General features: G+C 43.8%; 1 protein-coding gene across 4 annotated transcripts in view; it reads right to left on the minus strand.

Moving 5' to 3' along the window:
* Positions 1–20,394, minus strand: part of LOC148997664 (NACHT, LRR and PYD domains-containing protein 3-like) — an 88,300-nt gene that overhangs the window by 27,764 nt on the left and 40,142 nt on the right. For 3 of the 4 annotated variants that reach the window (XM_089123248.1, XM_089123259.1, XM_089123262.1), the window contains one exon: positions 19,957–20,130. The exons of the other annotated variant lie outside the window; for it this stretch is intronic. In XM_089123248.1, coding sequence (XP_088979374.1) covers positions 19,957–20,130 — 174 coding nt within the window. The remainder of the gene's footprint in view (positions 1–19,956; positions 20,131–20,394) is intronic. 4 annotated transcript variants of the gene reach the window in all.

Here is a 20,394-nt window from a genome sequence, read left to right on the forward strand (position 1 = left end):
TCATTTTGTAAATGCTGGTTTTGAGACCAAGGTGAACCATAGACTGTGGTGAACTTGAGACGGTTTTGCACAGCGCACTTGAATCCGACTCTGAGGTCTCAAAGTGACAGACGCTGCTAATAAAGCTGCTGTCGCCATGTGTGTCAATAATGTTAATCAAACATCAGAAAGAAAGTAATTTACTGCATTTGACTGAATTACTTTTGCAAAATTAACAAGAATGAATGTTGAATTTATAGTGAAAACCATGTATTGTATATTTGATTACTTTATATAATATAATATTATTCAGTGCTTTAAGTTTTTCATAGGTCGATTTATTGCGCCTTTGTTCTATTTTAATTTGTGACTCTTGTCATCAGTAAGCTTGAGATTATTTTCTTAAGCTACTATTATTTTTTGGTGATATTGAAATTGGTCACAATTATGAAATTTTAGTGGCAATACATTTTGATATGATAAAAAAATTGTGTTAAAAGTAACATAACTTAACTGTGAAGTATATCATAGATGGATAAAATGACTCGTATAATAATATAACATTTGGCTCATGTAGTTGGTGACCTAAAGTGGTGGGGGGGCCCTGCAGTAACTCATAGCCCCGGGGCCCAGTGAGCTCTTAATACGGCCCTGATGCTCAACACAAGTATACTTTTAACATATTTCTAACAAATGCACTAGACGTACATTGGTAATAAATACATGCTTAATTATATTTTTAAGAAATATGCTAAACACAAGCATAGTTTTAGTGAAGTTTTAGTGCATTTAAAGAAAACATACTTATGTTGCTCTTACTTAAAATACATTTTTGGAGTACTTTATGTAAGAACATAGCAAAATTATTAAGCATTTAGTGGTTTTAAAATATATGAACTTTATAAACATGTATGTTTCTTTATAAACATGTAAATGCCTACTGCAATATATTTAAAAAATGTATGCATTTATCTGTCACGACTGTGGTGCAGGCAGAGGAACGAGGAGTCCGGAGTAACGGTGAAGATAATATTTAATATACAAAACAGGCAGGAAGACAGGAACTCAGGTGCAACACAGGCTAACATTAGACATCGACCGACAAAGACTGACTAAAACAGAGGGAACTAAATACACAGAAGAATCAAATATAATGAGGTGAAGACAGGTGAAACAGATGAACAGGACGCTGAACGGGAGGCTGATGAGGGAGTGAGTTCAGGTGTGCAGACAAGAGGATCATGGGAAGTGTAGTGCTGGAGACGCAGATAGGATGGTGCAGACGAAGGGCTGTGACAGAACTCCCCCCTCCCGGGAGGCGTGACCTCACGCCGCATAACAGAGGAAGGAGGGGGGACGAACTGGGGGCTGGGCGGGGCGTGGCCAGGGCGGAGCAGGCTGAGGGCGTGGCCAGGGCGGAGCAGGCTGAGGGCGAGACCAGGGCGGAGCAGATGGAGGGCGAGACCAGGGCGGAGCAGATGGAGGGAGGACCCCTGGTGGAGCCGATGGTAGTGGGGCTGACAACACCAGGGGGCCGCCTGACAGGGGCGGAGCAGATGGGAGAGGAGACCAGGGTGTAGCTGAGGGACAGACGACATTGGGTGCTGAGGAGGGACCGAGGGACCAAGGTGACACCGTAGGCTCTGGTGACTGAAGTGACGACAGGGGCACAGAGGGACACGGTGAGGTCAGAGGGCGTGAGGGCTGATGGGTGACTGGAGGGAGTGAGGAGTCCAACTGAACCGGAGGGGTGACAAAACGGGGCGGAGCCAAAGGAAGGAAGTCCATAGGTGAGGAGAGGATGACGAGGGAGTGAAGGGAATCCGGAGGACCGAGGGAGCCTGGCCGAGCTGGTGGACTGAGGGGCCATGGAGGAGCTGAGGGAGGTAGGAGCCACGGGAGAGCTGATGGGACAGAGGGCCGAGGAAGTGTCCATGTGGAGGCGGTGCGAGGCGAAAACCGGGGATCCACTGACCAAGCTGGTTTCGGGGAGCTGAAGGGCAGGAGAGAAGATGGAGGACAGATGAGAGGAGGCGGGAGAGGGAGGCTGGGTGGGATCCTGGTCTCGGGCTCTGGCTGGACGGTCTCGGGCTCAGGTTGGACGGTCTCTGGCGCTGGCTGGACGGTCTCGGGCTCTGGCTGGACGGTCTCTGGCGCTGGCTGGACGGTCTCTGGCGCTGGCTGGACGGTCTCTGGCTCTGGCTGGACGGTCTCTGGGGCGGGCTGGACGGTCTCTGGGGCGGGCTGGACGGTCTCTGGCTGGACAGGGCTGGGCGGAACCAGCGATGAGGAAACCTTGGGCGTTGGCTGAACATGTGAAGGACTCGAGCAAGTGGTCATGGCTGGAGATGGTGGTTGAGCGACGATGTCATCAACCTCACCAACGGTGAAGGTTGAGCCGCTCAACCACAGCACATGATCCAGGTACTCAGCGAAGGTCCCTGGATACTCCGCTGCTGGAGCTTGCTGGTACAGATTCTCATCCAACCCACCCCAAAACACCGACTTAAGAACCTTATCTGTCCAGCTTACCCCGTTGGCGAGTTCCAGAAACTTGGTAATATAATCCTCCAGAGGGATCCCGTCCTGAAAACAATGGACCAAAAGGTCGGCTGGGTTGAAGTGGAAGCGATCAGCTTCCATGCTTTTAGAGGTCGGTCGATCTGTCACGACTGTGGTGCAGGCAGAGGAACGAGGAGTCCGGAGTAACGGTGAAGATAATATTTAATATACAAAACAGGCAGGAAGACAGGAACTCAGGTGCAACACAGGCTAACATTAGACATCAACTGACAAAGACTGACTAAAACAGAGGGAACTAAATACACAGAAGAATCAAACATAATGAGGTGAAGACAGGTGAAACAGATGAACAGGATGCTGAACGGGAGGCTGATGAGGGAGTGAGTTCAGGTGTGCAGACAAGAGGATCATGGGAAGTGTAGTGCTGGAGACGCAGACAGGATGGTGCAGACGAAGGGCTGTGACATTATCATTTTAATATATATATATATATATATATATATACAATGTACCAACTTGTAATGTATTATAAACATTTGTCAACTATATTGAGCATTGCAATAAGCATACCTAAAATTACTGATGTTCACTTAAAAGTTTTACTTGTAAAGGGCTTCTTAAAAGGATGCTGTCCACTGCATGCTACTGGAGAAATACAAATTTGTCAAATGTTTAATTTAGGTTTCCACTCCAATGGTATAAAAACTGATAAAGTCTCCAGCGAGAGTCTCCTTTCCTGATAGTCCTGTTTTTGATTGGATTAGCTATAAGGGAGACTTCCACCTTTTGTCTTTAATGGCTCTGGGATGGCTCTTTGGAACCAGAGTTCCTGCCACCATCAGCATTTGAAAAGTTATGCTGATTCAATCGGATTGGTAATGGCCTCAGAGTAGGGTGTGTTCCTAATTCATTTGCATGCTTTGTTTCAGTTTCTCCCCCCTCAATGTAAACTCCTCCCCTCTAAATGTATAAATTGTAAGGGAATATTTTCCCTTAGTTAGACTATCCTTGAGATGACTACAGCTACGCAATAAAGAACTTCTGCGTGAAAGATACCTCAAGAGTCTCCTGGTCTGTTGCGTGGAAGAAGAAAAACTTCACTACAGATGGTGCCGTGACCCGGATAGAGAAATCTTACCTGAATCCAAAACTTCAAGCAACAAAAGATTTCAACAGAGAATCTCAACTGAATCTTGAAAACTTCAAGCAGAACAAGATCTCAAAGCGGACTGAGTTCCAGAACAAGAACAAAAACTTTTCTGACTAAGTTCCAGACTGAATCTTTTCATACAAGCAACGATTCGGTGAGTTTTCACTCTATTCAAAGAACCAGACCAGTACCAAAGTTGTGCCTCTGCGCCGTCAGAGAAAGAGTTATCAGGCAGCTGTAGTGTTTGATTAACTAAAGTTATCCTTTAAAAGTGGTCTTTTAAAGATGATAGATATCCTCTGTTGTCAGGCAGGGAAGATTGCCATTTAATGTTAATATTTTGGGATCCTCTGAATAAGTCAGGGAAGTTGTAAGATATCCTCTGAATGAGTCAGGGAAGTTTTGTTCAACGGAATAGTGTCTCTACGTTGCTAGAGAAGGTATCCTCTAAACTTAGGGAAGATTAACATTACGTGTTAATATTTGGTGATAACCTCTGTTCACAGAGAAGGATTAGCATTTTTGTGCTAGTCATTTTTTGGTCATCCTCTAAAAGTTTTGGAAGGTGAAAGATCCTTTCCATTTTCTTTCAGGGAAGATTAGCGTAACATGCTAATAGTTTGTGTTGTTTTTTTGTTTGGTGTTACCCTCTAAAAATTTACTAGATATGAAAGTTTGATCCTCTGTACAGGCAGGGAAGATTAGCATAAAGTGCTAGTAATATTGTGGATATCCTTTGGTCTGCCAAAGAAGGTTTAACAGTCAATCTGAGTAAACAAGTGTAGCCTCTGTTTGATCAGAGAAAGTTTAGGTTTTGTGTGTAACAAAGAAACTCACAAAATGGTTAGGAAAAATGCTAGGTTGGTTCCTACAACTGAGAAAAGTTGCCTTGCCGCTCCATTGTGGTCAGATAGCGAATTCAAAGCACTGTTAGGAGAACAAATGAACCTAATAGTTACTGAAAAAGTTAGGAAAGAACTAACACAGAAATATGAGATTTATCCAGACAAGACTTGGTCGGTAGATGACTGTAAAAAAGTACTAGGAGCATGTATCAGAAAGAAAAACATGAAAGGCATAATCTGTTGCCATAGAGAGTTTGGTTTAGCACTAGCTTCACAACAGTCTGAGCAAAAGTCAGAGCTAGAGAAAGAGAACAAAGAGCTATGGGCTAGAGTTTCCGCATTGACCAAGAAATTGAACCGCAACAAAGATGCAGAAAAAACTGATGTGGAAGTAGTAAGTCAGCCTGATAACATCTACCCTGATTTACAAGCATTCTTTGAAAGAGATGTAGACATCCCATCAGTAACTGATAAGCATGTAAATTCAGTGAATGTATGGGGCTAGAAAAAGATCGCAGGGAATTGAAGAGTCAGAAACTGTTCCTTCCAGTGCATCTGTTGTTCATATCCAAACTGTTGCCAAAACGCTTGGACCTAGAGATATAGAGAGATTGTCACAGAGTTTGCCTTCAGCACGCACACAGTTTTCTGAATTTAGAAGAGTTTTGATCAGCAAAATGCGTCTCTACGACATGTCGTTAACAGAGGTCACACAGTTAATGTCTCAAATTTTAACTGAATCCGAATTCAACAGTTTTGAATCTGCAGTGACCTCTGAACTACAACGTGCCAGTAGAAGTGATATGAGAGAGGGTGTTTTGAAAATCCTAAAGAATATTCTAGGACCCAAGATAGATTGGTCTAGAATTACTAACTGTGTACAAAAGAAAGACGAAACGGTGAATGAATATACTGAGAGGTTTTGTCAGTCAGCTGTAACGTACAGTGGAATAGTGGATGATTCTGACAGTGTACTCGATGACAAAGGACCACTGGTCCGCATCTGGTCAGATGGCCTTGTAGTTGACTACAGAAGAGCGTTGCCATTTTTAGATCTGACTTGGTCTCACAGAACTCTAAGAAGTAATCTGGAAAGGTTGGCAGCATGGGAAAAAGATGCGGATGTTAAAGCCAAAGTGAGAGTAGCAGCAGCAGCTACGTTTAGCACAACCCAAACAGAAAGCAGGTGGCCTAAAAAAGAAGGCAAATGTCACTATTGTGGAAAAGTAGGGCATTGGGAGAAAGAATGTAGAAAGAACACAAGACCGTTTTTGCAAGACACAAAAAGAAATGCCATGCATAATTCTGGTCCTCCTCAGCCTGCTTATAACCCTGACGCAGTTCCACAAGTGTCCACTGAGACTTTAGGACAGCTCGTCCATGCTCTTCTAAGAGCACAAAAAGACCAGGAAAAAAACTAATTGTTGGGGCTGTGAATAGCTACCTTTCACCTGTAATCCATCATAATGACGAAAGAATTTTGTGAAAGGTAGCATACAGGAGAAAGAGATTGATTTTTTGCTTGATACAGGTGCAGAATCTACAGTAATTCCTACAAAATTAGCTAAAGGTTTAAACATCCCGTTCAAGAAAACCAAATTTACATTAACTGGTGTAATAGGTGAAGATTCTGTTTTGTATGAAACCCCGCCCATTGAGATACAATTTGGCCCGAAAACTCTGACTACAAAATTGTTATGTGCTCCATTAAATACAGGTGCAATTTTAGGCATGGATCTCCTGAGACAAGTACATCTAACTTTAGACTTGTCCCCAGAATTTGCTAGCATCCAAATTTCCTCAGCACAAATTTCTACCAGTGGGGAGATCTCTCCAGAATATGCTTTCTTACAGAATCATCCAATTTGGGCTAAAGACAAGGATGATTGTGGTTTGTTGACAGGTGTAGAACCAGTAAAATTAACAGGAAATGCACCTCCGGTCACCAAACAATATCCTATCAATAGGGAAGCTATTCAGGGGATCAAACCTATTGTAGAAAAATTGCTGACACAAGGAGTGCTAGTTAAAACCAACAGTCCATGTAATTCCCCCATATGGCCCATAAAGAAATCTAATGGGACATGGAGACTCACAATAGACTACAGAGTAGCCAATAAACATATTGATAAAATCACCCCCCTAGTGGCGGATCCTTCCACAATCTGTAATGGTTTGCCATTGGAGTGTAAGATTTTTTCAGTAATTGATATATCTAATGGATTCTTTTCTGTACCGTTGCACCCTGACAGCCAGCCATGGTTAGCTTTCACCGTTGACTATGAGCAATACCAGTGGACACGTTTGCCACAGGGATTTCAAAACTCCCCAACCTTATACCATCAGGCTGTCAGACGTGATTTGTGTGACCCAGAATGTCCGGTAAAACAGTCCACTATGATTCAATATGTTGATGATATTTTGATTGCCTCAACTGATCACGAGGTACATCAAACTGAATTGGCAGCATTGTTGGACTATTTGCATAAAAGAGGACACAAATGCAGCTTTCACAAAGCTCAAATTGCTAAACCGCAAGTCACATTTCTGGGTCAAACAATTGGTGCAGGGAACAGATCCATTACACAGGATAGAGCCGCATCAGTCAAAACTATAGCTCCACCTACCACCATTAAAACACTCCGATCATTTTTAGGAACAGCAGGTTACTGTAGACCATGGATAGAAGAATATGCCTCGATTGCTCAGCCTCTTTATGACTTGTTGAAAGGTCATGGTAAAGATTCAGATACTGTTTGTATGGAAGATGTTCACCTCAAGGCGTTCAATGATTTGAAGAGAGCACTATGTCAAGCACCAGCATTAGGAATTGCCCAATCTGATAGACCCTTTGTGCTTTATGTTCATGAACACTTAGGCTTTATGACTGCATGTCTAATGCAAGATCATGGGGGCAGTTTACGCCCAATTCATTATTATTCTGGTAAACTTGACATAGTCGCTCAAGGTATGGGCCCATGCCTCAGAGCAGTGCAGGCAGTTCATCTAGCTCTTCAAGCTTCATCAGTAATGGTGTTAGGTCAGACTGTACATGTAAAATGCCCACATGCAGTGTCCGCACTAATGAATCAAGCAAAAGTCACCTCTGTAACCTCCTCCCGTTGGGGAAATTGGTTAGCCACTCTCACAGCCCCGAACATTGTTTTACAGCGTGCACCTGTCACAAACCCATCCTCATGTATGATGTCTGCAATGACTGAAGTTTTGTTAGAGGATGAAGGAGAAATGACTCACGATTGTGTTACGCTTACATACACACCTACGAGTGAAGTAAAAGAAACTCCCTTAGAGAATTCAGATCTAGAGTTGTTTGTTGACGGTTCAGCTCAAGTGATTGAAGGTAACAGACGAGCAGGTTATGCAGTAACGTCCACCACTGAAGTGGTTGCTTCAGGTCGTCTTCCAGATCATTTTTCAGCTCAAGCTGCAGAAATAGTAGCCTTAACAAGAGCATGCACGCTAGCTTCAGGATCAGTTGCAAATATTTACACAGATTCCAGGTATGCTTTTGGGGTAGTTCATGATTTTGGTGTCATTTGGCAAACCAGACAATTTCTAACTTCTGCTGGATCCCCCATTAAGCATGCTGGATTAGTGAAAGATCTAATGTTTGCCATGAAACTTCCAAAGAAATTAGCAGTGATCAAAGTGAAAGCACATCTCACAAGTAATACTACAGAAGCTAAAGGTAATTCTCTTGCTGATGTAGCGGCTAAACAGGCCTGTTTCTATGAAAAGGTACAAGTGTGTACAGGTAGTACAGCACAGAAAACAATTTTGCCTCCTGAACCAATAATTGATCTGTACAAGAGCGTTCCGCTGTTTGAAGCATGGACATGGTTAGACAAAGGAGCCACAGTGGATTCATCTGGTTGCTGGACCAAAGGGGGAAAGTATGTTGCTCCCGAATCACTGTTGCCATATTTGGCTCAACAAATACACAGTTTGGGGCACAGTGGTCCAGCAACGATGAACCACAGGTTCTCAAATCAATGGTGGAATCCAAAATTCAGAAATGTAGCCACAGAAACAGCCAAGAGGTGTGTTACATGTCAGAAAAATAATGATGTTCCAGCAGCCATTACACCAGCAGCACATACTCCAGCTCCACCAGGGCCATTTCGTCACCTGCAAGTTGATTACATATCATTGCCTCGTTGTAAGGGAAAAACTGATGTTTTGGTAGTAATAGACAAATTCTCAAGATGGGTAGAAGCTTATCCAACAGGACGTGCTACAGCTGCACATAGTGCTAAATGTCTTGTCAATGATTTTATTCCCAGATGGGGATTGCCAGATTGCATTGATTCAGATCAAGGTACACATTTCACTGGACAGGTAGTCAAGGAAGTGGCTAAAATGTTGCAGATTAAGTGGAACCTTCACTGCCCCTATAGGCCTCAAGCATCAGGACAGGTTGAACGTGCAAACAAAACAATCAAAACCAGGCTAAGCAAAATGCATCAGGAAGGAGTACCATGGGTCGAAGCGCTGCCAGCAGTATTGTGTAGTATGAGAGCGTCACCTAACAGAGCAGTAGGACTGAGCCCTCATGAGATTATTACTGGACGCCCAATGCAGATGCCAGGTGTGATTGATCTTAGAAATGCTGATGTACACATTGCCTCAGATGCCCTGATCGCTTACTGTGAAAACCTCACAAAGGCAGTACAGAGTGCCAAAGAGAGAGTTGAGTCATGTTGGCAGACTCCACCAGAAGGTGGACACGCAATTATTCCAGGTCAATGGGTCATGATAAAGTCATTCAGAAACAAGCCATTAGAACCTAAGTGGCAAGGACCACATCAAGTAATGTTGATTACAGCAGCTGCAGTATTGTGTCAAGGAAAAAAAACCTGGACTCATGTGTCACACTGTAAGGTTGTTCCGCCACCGACAGGGGTAGGATAGGACACGAACAAGTGAGGAACCCAAGGGAAGAACCGAAATGCCATATGCGTCGGGGGTCACCCCTTGGGCGAAGATTCCCTCATAGGCTTTCCCCATCCATTTAGTCCATCCCCACCTCACTGTGTTTCTTTAGGTGTCTGAAAATAAGAAACAGGGAAAGAAGGAATAACCATAGCAGAACAACAATAGCAGACTCTGAAAAGTTTACAACCATAGTGTTTGAACCAATACTGCTCTCCTGTCTTTTGTGTTCCTTTTCTTCCTCTGTGCAGATACCACTTGATGGCTGTCCTGAGACCCATACGCACAGACGTTTTCACCTGCTTATGAAGACATCACTTCCAGAAAAACAACGAGACCCACTGCCGGGCCAACTATCACCAAAGTAAAGAAGAAAAAAAAATACACAACACAGAGAAAAGACTTACGGAACCTTCAGTCATCCAACATGATCAAGATTGTCGTACTACTAACCATCCTGGACATCACACAGAGTGTGGACGTCAGAAACAACATATTCCTAGAACTCATGAATATGTCAAGAAACGCCTTGTTTGCGGGAAAGAACGTGTGCATCCCATGGGTGGCGCATCCTATCTCCAAATGTGACACGTGCACCTTATTCGATCATCATAGCAGTGGATTATACAACAAGGACACATGCCACAACATAACACTTCCTCCAGTTTCTTCATGTGGCATTCCAGGACTACCATCCTGCAACCTAACTTCAGCTACTCCCATCATGACAGATGTACTTCTGCCAATGATGTTCTACTGGTGCATGGAAAATTATGCTCCAGCATCGACTCCACTGGGTGAAATTCCTCGTGAACGCTGCAGATTTGTGATTGAAAGAGAAGAAGAATCCCATGTGTATGTTCTAACAACCGAGGAGAAACAGGAAAATGACTTAAAAAGTTGTCTCTACAGGAACCCATCCCTACCAAAATTTTTTGCCGTAAATCAGTTGTGTAGGATCCCTCCACCACCTGACACTATTTGGTTATGTGAAACTTCTGTTTACAGCATCCTCCCCAGCCAGTTCAACGGAAGGTGCACGCTGGTTTATGTTCTACCAGCTATCAGAGAGAATACACATTCCACCTCAAGCTCCCCACAGCTACAAAATTCAGCTCCCACCACAAACCAAGAAGATGGGTGCATTCCTGGACTCACTTGTGCACAAACATGGTGGTCAAGAACTCTTGGAGCATTAATACCGTCTTATGGTGTCATGCAGGCCTTGGATCAAGTCAGAAGCTTATCGAATTCTGTACAAAAATTGGCCAATGATACAGCATTAGCACTGGGTAACATCACAAACACTCTCGCTTCACACAAGATAATGATCTTACAGAACAGAGTGGCCTTGGATTACATTCTAGCATCACAAGGAGGAGCCTGTACCATCATCGGTCCTGAGTGCTGCACCGGGTTAATGGACCCCACAGAAAACTTAACCAAAATCCAACAAGACATTCTTGATCTCTCAACTGGATTAAAGAAGATGACTGAAGACAATTCGACATGGTTCGGAAACTTGATTGGTAAACCGTGGATGTGGATGAAGGAAATAGCAATTCTGCTGTTGTTTCTCTTATTAGCGTACAATCTATGTGTCCACAGTATCAAGTGTTTCATCCAAAAAATGAATTACACCTCTCACGAGAAAATCACCGTTCCAACCAGTAAAGACTATTATCCGTATGAACTTCACGGACCCTAATTGCATGTTTGTTTTCTGTGTCAGCATGTAATTACAGAAAAAGCAAACACAGAACATGAGTATGTGCCTGTAACTAGCAAAAGTTACAAGAGTGAACTTTTAATTGTTTAAATTTGTATATAGTGTGGGAGTTATTTAGAACTCCCAAAGGGGGAATTGGAGAAATACAAATTTGTCAAATGTTTAATTTAGGTTTCCACTCCAATGGTATAAAAACTGATAAAGTCTCCAGCGAGAGTCTCCTTTCCTGATAGTCCTGTTTTTGATTGGATTAGCTATAAGGGAGACTTCCACCTTTTGTCTTTAATGGCTCTGGGATGGCTCTTTGGAACCAGAGTTCCTGCCACCATCAGCATTTGAAAAGTTATGCTGATTCAATCGGATTGGTAATGGCCTCAGAGTAGGGTGTGTTCCTAATTCATTTGCATGCTTTGTTTCAGTTTCTCCCCCCTCAATGTAAACTCCTCCCCTCTAAATGTATAAATTGTAAGGGAATATTTTCCCTTAGTTAGACTATCCTTGAGATGACTACAGCTACGCAATAAAGAACTTCTGCGTGAAAGATACCTCAAGAGTCTCCTGGTCTGTTGCGTGGAAGAAGAAAAACTTCACTACACTACGTTTAAATTCCCACAAGGATTTCAATCATATTATTTAAATTTGATCAGATACATTTTCCAGAGATGATAAAAAAGTTTGTACTTAAAGTTTGTACTACATACTACTTACACGAGAGTCCTGATTGGTTCCAGAGCCGTTGAATGGTTGTGATTGGTTCTTATGATAATGAGCTGGCCTCGCACCGCCTTAAAGGACTTTGACCTCACTCAGAGCCTCCGTTTTTCAGACAATATTCTGCTGTGCGTAAATGTTACTTGACTGTGATTAGATTTAGAGGTCTACTTTTGAACATGTCTTTAGAGGACTAGGAAGAAACCACGCGATTCATATGGATTAGGTGATTTTTTTTGTGATTAACTTTTTGAAACGTAGCGTTTTTTTGAGAAGACAGTGTTGATTTTACCCAGCTTCTTCAAGTTTGCATGGTGTGTGACATTTGGAACCTCCTTATGTTGTGATTCTAGGTAAGATTTGTATTACATTAACGTTACTTGTCTTTTGCAGTAGTATTTTTGACACACAGTCTAACAACAGCACGTCTTTTTCAGTTCAGCTACATTCAATTTGACCAATCATAGCCAAGCTTTTCAAGTGACGTTGAAGCAGACTCGAAGAGATGAAGATGCTGCCTAATAGATGTTACTGGTAAGTTTTAGTTTTTTGCTAAATAAACAGATCACTATTTAGATCAAAAATGAAAATTCTGTCAGTATTTACTCACCCTCATGTTCCAAACCTCTAAGTGTTTATTTGTTCTGCTGAACACAAATGAAGATATTTGGAAGATTGTTTTAATCAAACAGATCTTAATCCCTATTGACTACCATAGTATCCTCCTTTGTGTTCAGCAGAACAAATAAACACATAGAGGTTTGGAACAACATGAGGGCGAGTAAATACTGACAGAATTTTCATTTTTGGGTGAACTAACCCTTTAAGAAAATATAGACACACATCCTCTTCCTGGCAGAATCGCAACATCTTTAGTTGATTATAACTTCTTAATTATTGCCCTGATGGTCAAAATGGGAATTTTCAATTCTTTAGATATTTTCTTACAGCCACTTTCTATTTTGTGAAGCTCAACAATCTTTTGCTGCACATCAGAACCATGTTCTTTGGTTTTATTCATTGTGATGGATGATGAAGGGGATTTGGCCTTGGTGTTTCCTCATATTTAAACTCCTGTGAATCAAGAAGTCATGACTGGACAATTTTATGTTCCTAGTCACCCTGGTGTGCTTAAAAATTAAAATATTAAATGGGAATATACTTTAGAGAGATTTTTCTCCAACAATTATGGCCAGCATGTTTTGGAGAAAAACATTTATTTCATAATGTGATTTACCCCCCACTTTCAATTCTTTTACTTCAATGAAAGGTTAGAATTTTTCCAAATTTTTGAATGAAAGATAAAAAGGATAAACAATGCAGATTTATTTTTTGCAGCCTGTTTTGATCATATTTACCAGGGGTGCCATCAATTTTCAAGAGGTCCTCGCTGCAGTCTGTAGCACGATGACGTAGCTGGATGGTCCAATACGTAGTGGTTGGAGGTGTGTTTCGGTGACGTCATATACGCATGCGCAGTGCCGATCTCTGGATTATAATTCGCATGCATTGGTTTTAAGTGATATGTAAGCTCAATATTGTACTGAGATGATGTTCAAAATTGTGTAGTATAGTACTGTAAAATAATTACAAGTAATTATTGATGAATAAGTAACTATTTACATAAATGGGATGCTTATCTGAGATTCACTCTACATACATGCAAAGTTATTTTATATTTTAAATCGCATGATTTCAAACCTACATTTGATAGATTAATAGCACGTGCACCGCAAGTATTTTTTTTAAATGCGTGTATATAAAACATTTTAAAATAAAGCAATTTTATTTTATTCACATGGGCTCTATGCACGGCAGTATTTCTGGTGAAGGTGTAAGGATGCTCGATAACTTCCGCCGATTGTAGAGTCCAATGCAATACTGAGAATTTATATTGAATTTTATACTCCATGGTTATACTAAAGAAACGTTAGTCACAAAAACAGATAAAACAGACACCCCGTGTTGTGTTTATGCTTCTTTTTAAAATAATATTAAATAAACATAACTATATATAAAATTACATCTAAACGTATGTACGTTTCGTTTCAAAGATGGGAGGACAGTACATTTTGAAGACTCTGCCATAATCCCGTTTTCCTCGGTTTTCCTCCGCTTTAATCTCCACAAACGGAAAAATGTCAAAAAATGTCAAAGTAGTCCAATTGTCTTTGTAATTTTAAAGGTACAACTGTAGACATCATAAAATAGCTACCAGTAAACATTCAAAGGAAAATGCTAAAATAATAACAGCATCAGGAAAATATACCTTGTCAGATGTAGGGGGGAAAAAACGAAATAAAAGCTATAAGGCTCCTCTTTTGCTGTTCAGTGAGACATGTCTGGAAGCTTGTTTTCGCCACAGAGTGAGAAATAAAAAAGGTAATTGCGACTTTTTATCTCACTACTAGTCAGACTTTTTATCTCAGAATTTATATAAAGTCGCAATTGCAGGCTAAAGTCAGACTTTCGTGATATAAAGTCACAATTGCGTGTTATTAAAGGTTCTCTAAGCGATGTGGGGCCAAAACATTTTTTGTCACGTACATCAAACGTCTCCTCACTATCGGCTAGCTGCCTGTCCCCTAAACACACTGTAAAAAAACGCGGTCTCTGTAGACACCACAGGCTCCACAAATGGCAACAAAAACAATCATGTCTCACCCGGACCACGAAACCTAACAAACAGTGTTCCAGCCAATCACTGGCAAGAAGTATTTGAGGGTGGGTCTGGGGGGTTAGTGCGCGTGCACATGAAGGGGGTGTGTGTGTGAAGGAGAGAGAAGCATGATAGATAAGCAGGGAAGTTTGAAAAATGGCCGACACACGACCAAAGAGACGTCGTTCTGAAGAACAAATTAAAAAGAAGGAGTCGGATAAAGAACGTGCGAAGTTCTGAATTTACATCGGTAGCAAAGCTTTTGAACGATGGCAAGAACTCCGGCGGCAGAAGGGCTTCCAGTCCGACATTCAGGTCTGTTTTTGCTGGACAGGTGGGTAACGTTAAATTGTTTTTTTTTTATTCTAAATTGAAGTTATGTTCGCCAAACCCACACAAGGATATAATTGTCACAGTGTCTGGTTGTGTTTCCTTGTTTGTCCACCTTCCCCTCGGTGTCATGTATTTCTGGAACTGCATTTCCCAGCATTCTGTCTGTCACTGTCACTCATCAGTTCATTGCACTCAGCTGTTCCCTGTAATCATTGTTCCCAGCTGTTCTGTGTTAGTCTTGTTAGTTCTGTGTATATATTCCCTGTCTGTGTTAGTTTGTGTACGGATTCGTTGCTGAATGTCACTAACACTTCCGAGGTCTGTTTTCTTGCCTGTTCTTGTTTTGTTTCTTGTTTATTTGTTTATTGGACTGCTAAAATGGATTTTGACCCCTGTATGAATGACTATGAGTTGGATTGCCCTGATAATAAATATGCTGCATTTGGATCCACCTGTTTCCCTGTGTGTTCCCGTGACAGAAGGAATCCGTCAAATAATGGATCCAGTAGCATGAACATTTTTAGGGCTTTGCCTTATTGGCCCGCTGGACTGAGGTCAAGGTGGTCAATTCCCCTGAGAACCCGGCCACCGATGACCGAGAATCTTTTAGGGGAACCCGTCTGGCCAAGTTTTCTGGGACTCGTGGAGGCCGCAGGAGAGGAGGTCCTAGAAGTGAGCCCCGGAATCACTCTCCACTTTGGTCTTTCTCTGACCATGGGCCGGTGATGCTCAGCCCAGAGCTTCCTTCACTGCTGGTCCTGTCCAGCCTGGAGCCTATACCTCACCATAAAGAACGACGGAGAAGGAGGAGGAAATACCCGTCTGCCCAGCGAGAGACTGTTCACGTCCCGTCTGCCCAGCGAGAGACCGCTCATTTCCCGTCTGCCCAGCGAGAGACCGCTCATTTCCCGTCTGCCCAGCGAGAGAGTGTTCACGTCCCGTCTGCCCAACGAGAGACTGTTCACGTCCCGTCTGCCCAGCGAGAGACTGTTCACGTCCCGTCTGCCCAGCGAGAGACTGTCCACGTCCCGTCGGCCCAGCGAGAGACTGTCCACGTCCCGTCGGCCCAGCGAGAGACTGTCCACGTCCCGTCGGCCCAGCGAGAGACTGTCCACGTCCCGTCGGCCCAGCGAGAGACTGTCCACGTCCCGTCGGCCCAGCGAGAGACTCTTCACGTCCCGTCTGCCCGACGAAAGACTGGTCAGGTCCCGTCTGTATCCCTGAGCTGGGACTATCTGGAGCGTCTGATTAAGACGTTGGAGAGACCTATGCCTGAGCCGGTGCCTGTCCCTGAGCCGGTGCTTGAGCCGGTGCCCGTCCCTGAGCCGGTCCCTGAGCCGGTGCCTGTCCCTGAGCCGATGCCTGTCCCTGAGCCGGTCCCTGAGTCCGTCCCTGAGCCCGTCCCTGAGCCGGTGCCTGTCCCTGAGCCGGTGCCTGTCCCTGAGCCGGTGCTTGAGCCGGTGCCCATCCCTGAGCCCGTCCCTGAGCCGGTCCCTGAGCCGGTGCCTGTCCCTGAGCCGATGCCTGTCCCTGAGTCGGTGCCTGTCCCTGAGCCTGTCCATGAGCCGGAGCTCATATTGGTTCAGGACCCAGCGTTTTTGTTTGTGTCTGTTCTTGTGACTGTGTCTGTTTTAGTGTCAGTTCCTGAGCCGGCGCCTGTTCCCGAGCCGGAGGCAGAGCCAGCGCCTGTTCCCGAGCCGGTGTCTGGTCCTGAGGGATCTGCTCTGCCCTGGCCGCCCGAGGGGTCCGCACCGCCCTGGCCACCTGAAAGATCTGTTCCGCCCTGGCCGCCCGAGGGGTCCTCACCGCCCTGGCCACCCGAGGGGTTTTTACCGCCCTGGCCACCTGAAAGATCTGCTCCATCCTGGCCGCCCGAGGGGTTTTCACCGCCTTGGCCACCTGAAAGATCTGCTCCGCCCTGGCCACCCGAGTGGTCTGCACCGCCCTGGCCGCCCGAAGGGTCTTCACCGCCCTGGCCGTGTTCCCGTGACTGAACGAATCCGTCAAATAATGGATCCAGTAGCATGAACATTTTTAGGGCTTTGCCTTATTGGCCCGCCGGACTGAGGTCAAGGTGGTCAATTCCCCTGAGAACCCGGCCACCGATGACCGAGAATCTTTTAGGGGAACCCGTCTGGCCAAGTTTTCTGGGACTCGTGGAGGCCGCAGGAGAGGAGGTCCTAGAAGTGAGCCCCGGAATCACTCTCCACTTTGGTCTTTCTCCGACCATGGGCCGGTGATGCTCAGCCCAGAGCTTCCTTCACCGCTGGTCCTGTCCAGCCTGGAGCCTATACCTCACCATAAAGAACGACGGAGAAGGAGGAGGAAATACCCGTCTGCCCAGCGAGAGACTGTTCACGTCCCGTCTGCCCAGCGAGAGACCGCTCATTTCCCGTCTGCCCAGCGAGAGAGTGTTCACGTCCCGTCTGCCCAACGAGAGACTGTTCACGTCCCGTCTGCCCAGCGAGAGACTGTTCACGTCCCGTCTGCCCAGCGAGAGACTGTCCACGTCCCGTCGGCCCAGCGAGAGACTGTCCACGTCCCGTCGGCCCAGCGAGAGACTGTCCACGTCCTGTCGGCCCAGCGAGAGACTGTCCACGTCCCGTCGGCCCAGCGAGAGACTGTCCACGTCCCGTCGGCCCAGCGAGAGACTGTCCACGTCCCGTCGGCCCAGCGAGAGACTGTTCACGTCCCGTCTGCCCGACGAAAGACTGGTCAGGTCCCGTCTGTATCCCTGAGCTGGGACTATTCGGGCCCTGGCCGCCCGAAGGGTCTTCACCGCCCTGGCCGCCCGAGGGGTCTTCACCGCCCTGGCTACCCGAGGAGTCTTCACCGCCCTGGCCACCCGAGGGGTCTTCACCGCCCTGGCCACCCGAAAGGTCTGCTCCGCCCTGGCCACCCGAGGGGTCTTCACCGCCCTGGCCACCAGAGGGGTCTTCACCGCTCAGGCCACCCGAGGGGTCTTCTCCGCCCTGACCACCCGAGGGGTCTTTTCCGCCCTGGCCACCCGAGGGGTCTTCTCCGCCCTGGCCACCCGAGGGGTCTTCACCGCCCTGGCCACCCGAGGGGTCTTCACCGCCCTGGCCACCCGAGGGGTCTTCTCCGCCCTGGCCTTTAAGTCAGAATTATGAGATATAATTGCGAGGCTACTTGAAATTCTGACTTTATAATACGCAAATTGGGAGATATAGCCTAAAGTCGCAATTGCGTGTTATAAAGTCAGAATTGTGAGATATTGAACTGAGGTTAAAAAATAAGTAGCCAGATTTTTTCCCCTTAGAATTTGACTTTATAACTCGCAATGGGAGATATAAACTGGCATTAGACTTTATTTCACAGAATTCTGTCTTTATAAAATGCGATTGAGGCTTTATTTCACACAATTCTGACTTTATATCTCACAATTCTGAGAAATAAAGTCAGTATATGCGAAATGTAGGCCTATATGCGCCACTGTAAGGAAAAAGTCACAATTATTATTATTTTTTTAAATTTTTAATTCTGAAAGCTCTGAAAAGAGCTTCCATATCCTACTCATGACCATTTATATTTAAATGTATTCTTGGAAGATCTATGTGCGATTGTTCACCAACTCTCTAACTATCAATTCTTAATGTGCATGTGCCATCAGCGTTTATCACAGGATCGCGTTTAAAGTCTGTTTAGAGAGGACGGTGTCGTCCCATAATTTAATAACAAAATTATCATTTCGACAGAAGTCAAAACTAAGTTTTGCTGGAAAATAACATTATTCACGAACCGCTACAAAGCCAAATAATCTCTGTTACATTAAATTGTATGCGTATAATCTATGTAAAGCTGCTTTGAAACAATCTAAATTGTTAAAAGCAGTATATTACTTTACAGTGTCCACTACGTATTGGACCATCCAGCTACGTCATCGTGCTACAGGCTGCAGCGAGGGGTGTCTCTCAATTTTGACCATGACTGTATATAACCTGTCAGTTAAATTTTTTGTCACGGAGTCCTTGATTTATGTCACCACACTTCCGATATCCATATCTGCCCAGTTCTTATTTTGTTTCTTGTGTTTTGGATTGACTTGTTTGATTTTTGACCTTTACCTGGACTGGTTGTGAGTACGTGTTACCCAAACAAATAATTGCACTTGGATCTGTCTTTTTCCGTGTGTGTGCATCGTGACACAGTCTGTATAAGTGTATGATTTAACTTTTTCCCTTTTCAAACTGGTCGCATTAAGTAATAATAATAATAATAATAATAATCCATTATCAATAATAATAATAAATAATCCATTTTATTTGTATTGTGTTTTTCTTAAACCCAAAGTGCTACAGTAAAATAAACAGAAACAACAAGGGCAATAAAACAATTAAAGAAAAACAGCCTTAAATAAATGAGTCTTAATCAGCTTTTTAAAGTGTCCCAGTGTTTGGTGTGTTTCTGATGGTAGGAGGAAGCACATTGCATATCTTGGGGGCTTTGTAAAAAAAGGCTCTTTCCCTCATGGTCTTCAGCTTACATGAAATCTGATGTAGTAAGAGAGAATCAGAAGAAGGGAGAGAACTTGGTGGAGTATAAGTAGGCATGTCACAAATTTTAACAAATTTAACAAATGATAACAAATTTTGCAAGATGGTAAATTGTCCAAGAAATTATTGCGATAAACGATAATATTGATAATAAACGTAGTTCATAAAATAAATTATAATATTGTCGTTTTAAAACGATTTTCATCAGTTAAAATATTTCTCATGTGGATAAACTTTATAACAAATGTATTATGCTGCAGTGCCCAAAATTTATCTGGCCGCGCCGGTCTCACTATTGAACTGGCAGGAATCAAGCACGTCTCCCTGTCGTTGTAACGCGTCTTTGCATTGACTTATAAGGGAAACACTGAAATCACTCATGCTCTATTCGCGTCTGGTGTGAAAGCACCATTAGTCGAGCTACACAATAGCCAATCAGAAAATAGCACTTTTGTATCTGGGTAAGATTTAACACAACAACCAATGAAAAATATGAACATTGTCATTAAACAAACCGAGAATCTGTTGTCATCCAGTCTTTATGACAGAGATGATCTTACCTCAGTGACTCCAGTTTACAGTGAGGATTCGCCAGTAGATCAGAAAGCTGCTTCACTCCTGAGTCTCCTAGTTTATTCTTAGCCAGATCCAGTTCTCTCAGGTGTGAGGGGTTTGATCTCAGAGCTGAAGCCAGAGCAACACAACCTTCATCTGTGACTCCACAACCCCACAACCTGTAGAGAACAATGACACACATTGAGCATATATCCAGAGATAAACACAACACTTAAACTATAAATAACATAATGTTGTCAATAAGAAATATATATAATATACACACTATATATAAACACTCATTAGTTCACATTGTTAAAATACATCAGTTAGGTTAAAAATCATTATTTCTATGGAAAGTCCCAATAAAACATGGAAACCTAACATGTGTGTGACTAAGTCAGTAAGTGTGAGTGTGTGTGTGTGTGCTTAATGTTTTTGTA

This window comes from Pimephales promelas, chromosome 2 (assembly GCF_988280905.1).
Source record: "Pimephales promelas chromosome 2, fPimPro1.hap1.1, whole genome shotgun sequence".
NCBI classification, from domain to species: domain Eukaryota; kingdom Metazoa; phylum Chordata; class Actinopteri; order Cypriniformes; family Leuciscidae; genus Pimephales; species Pimephales promelas.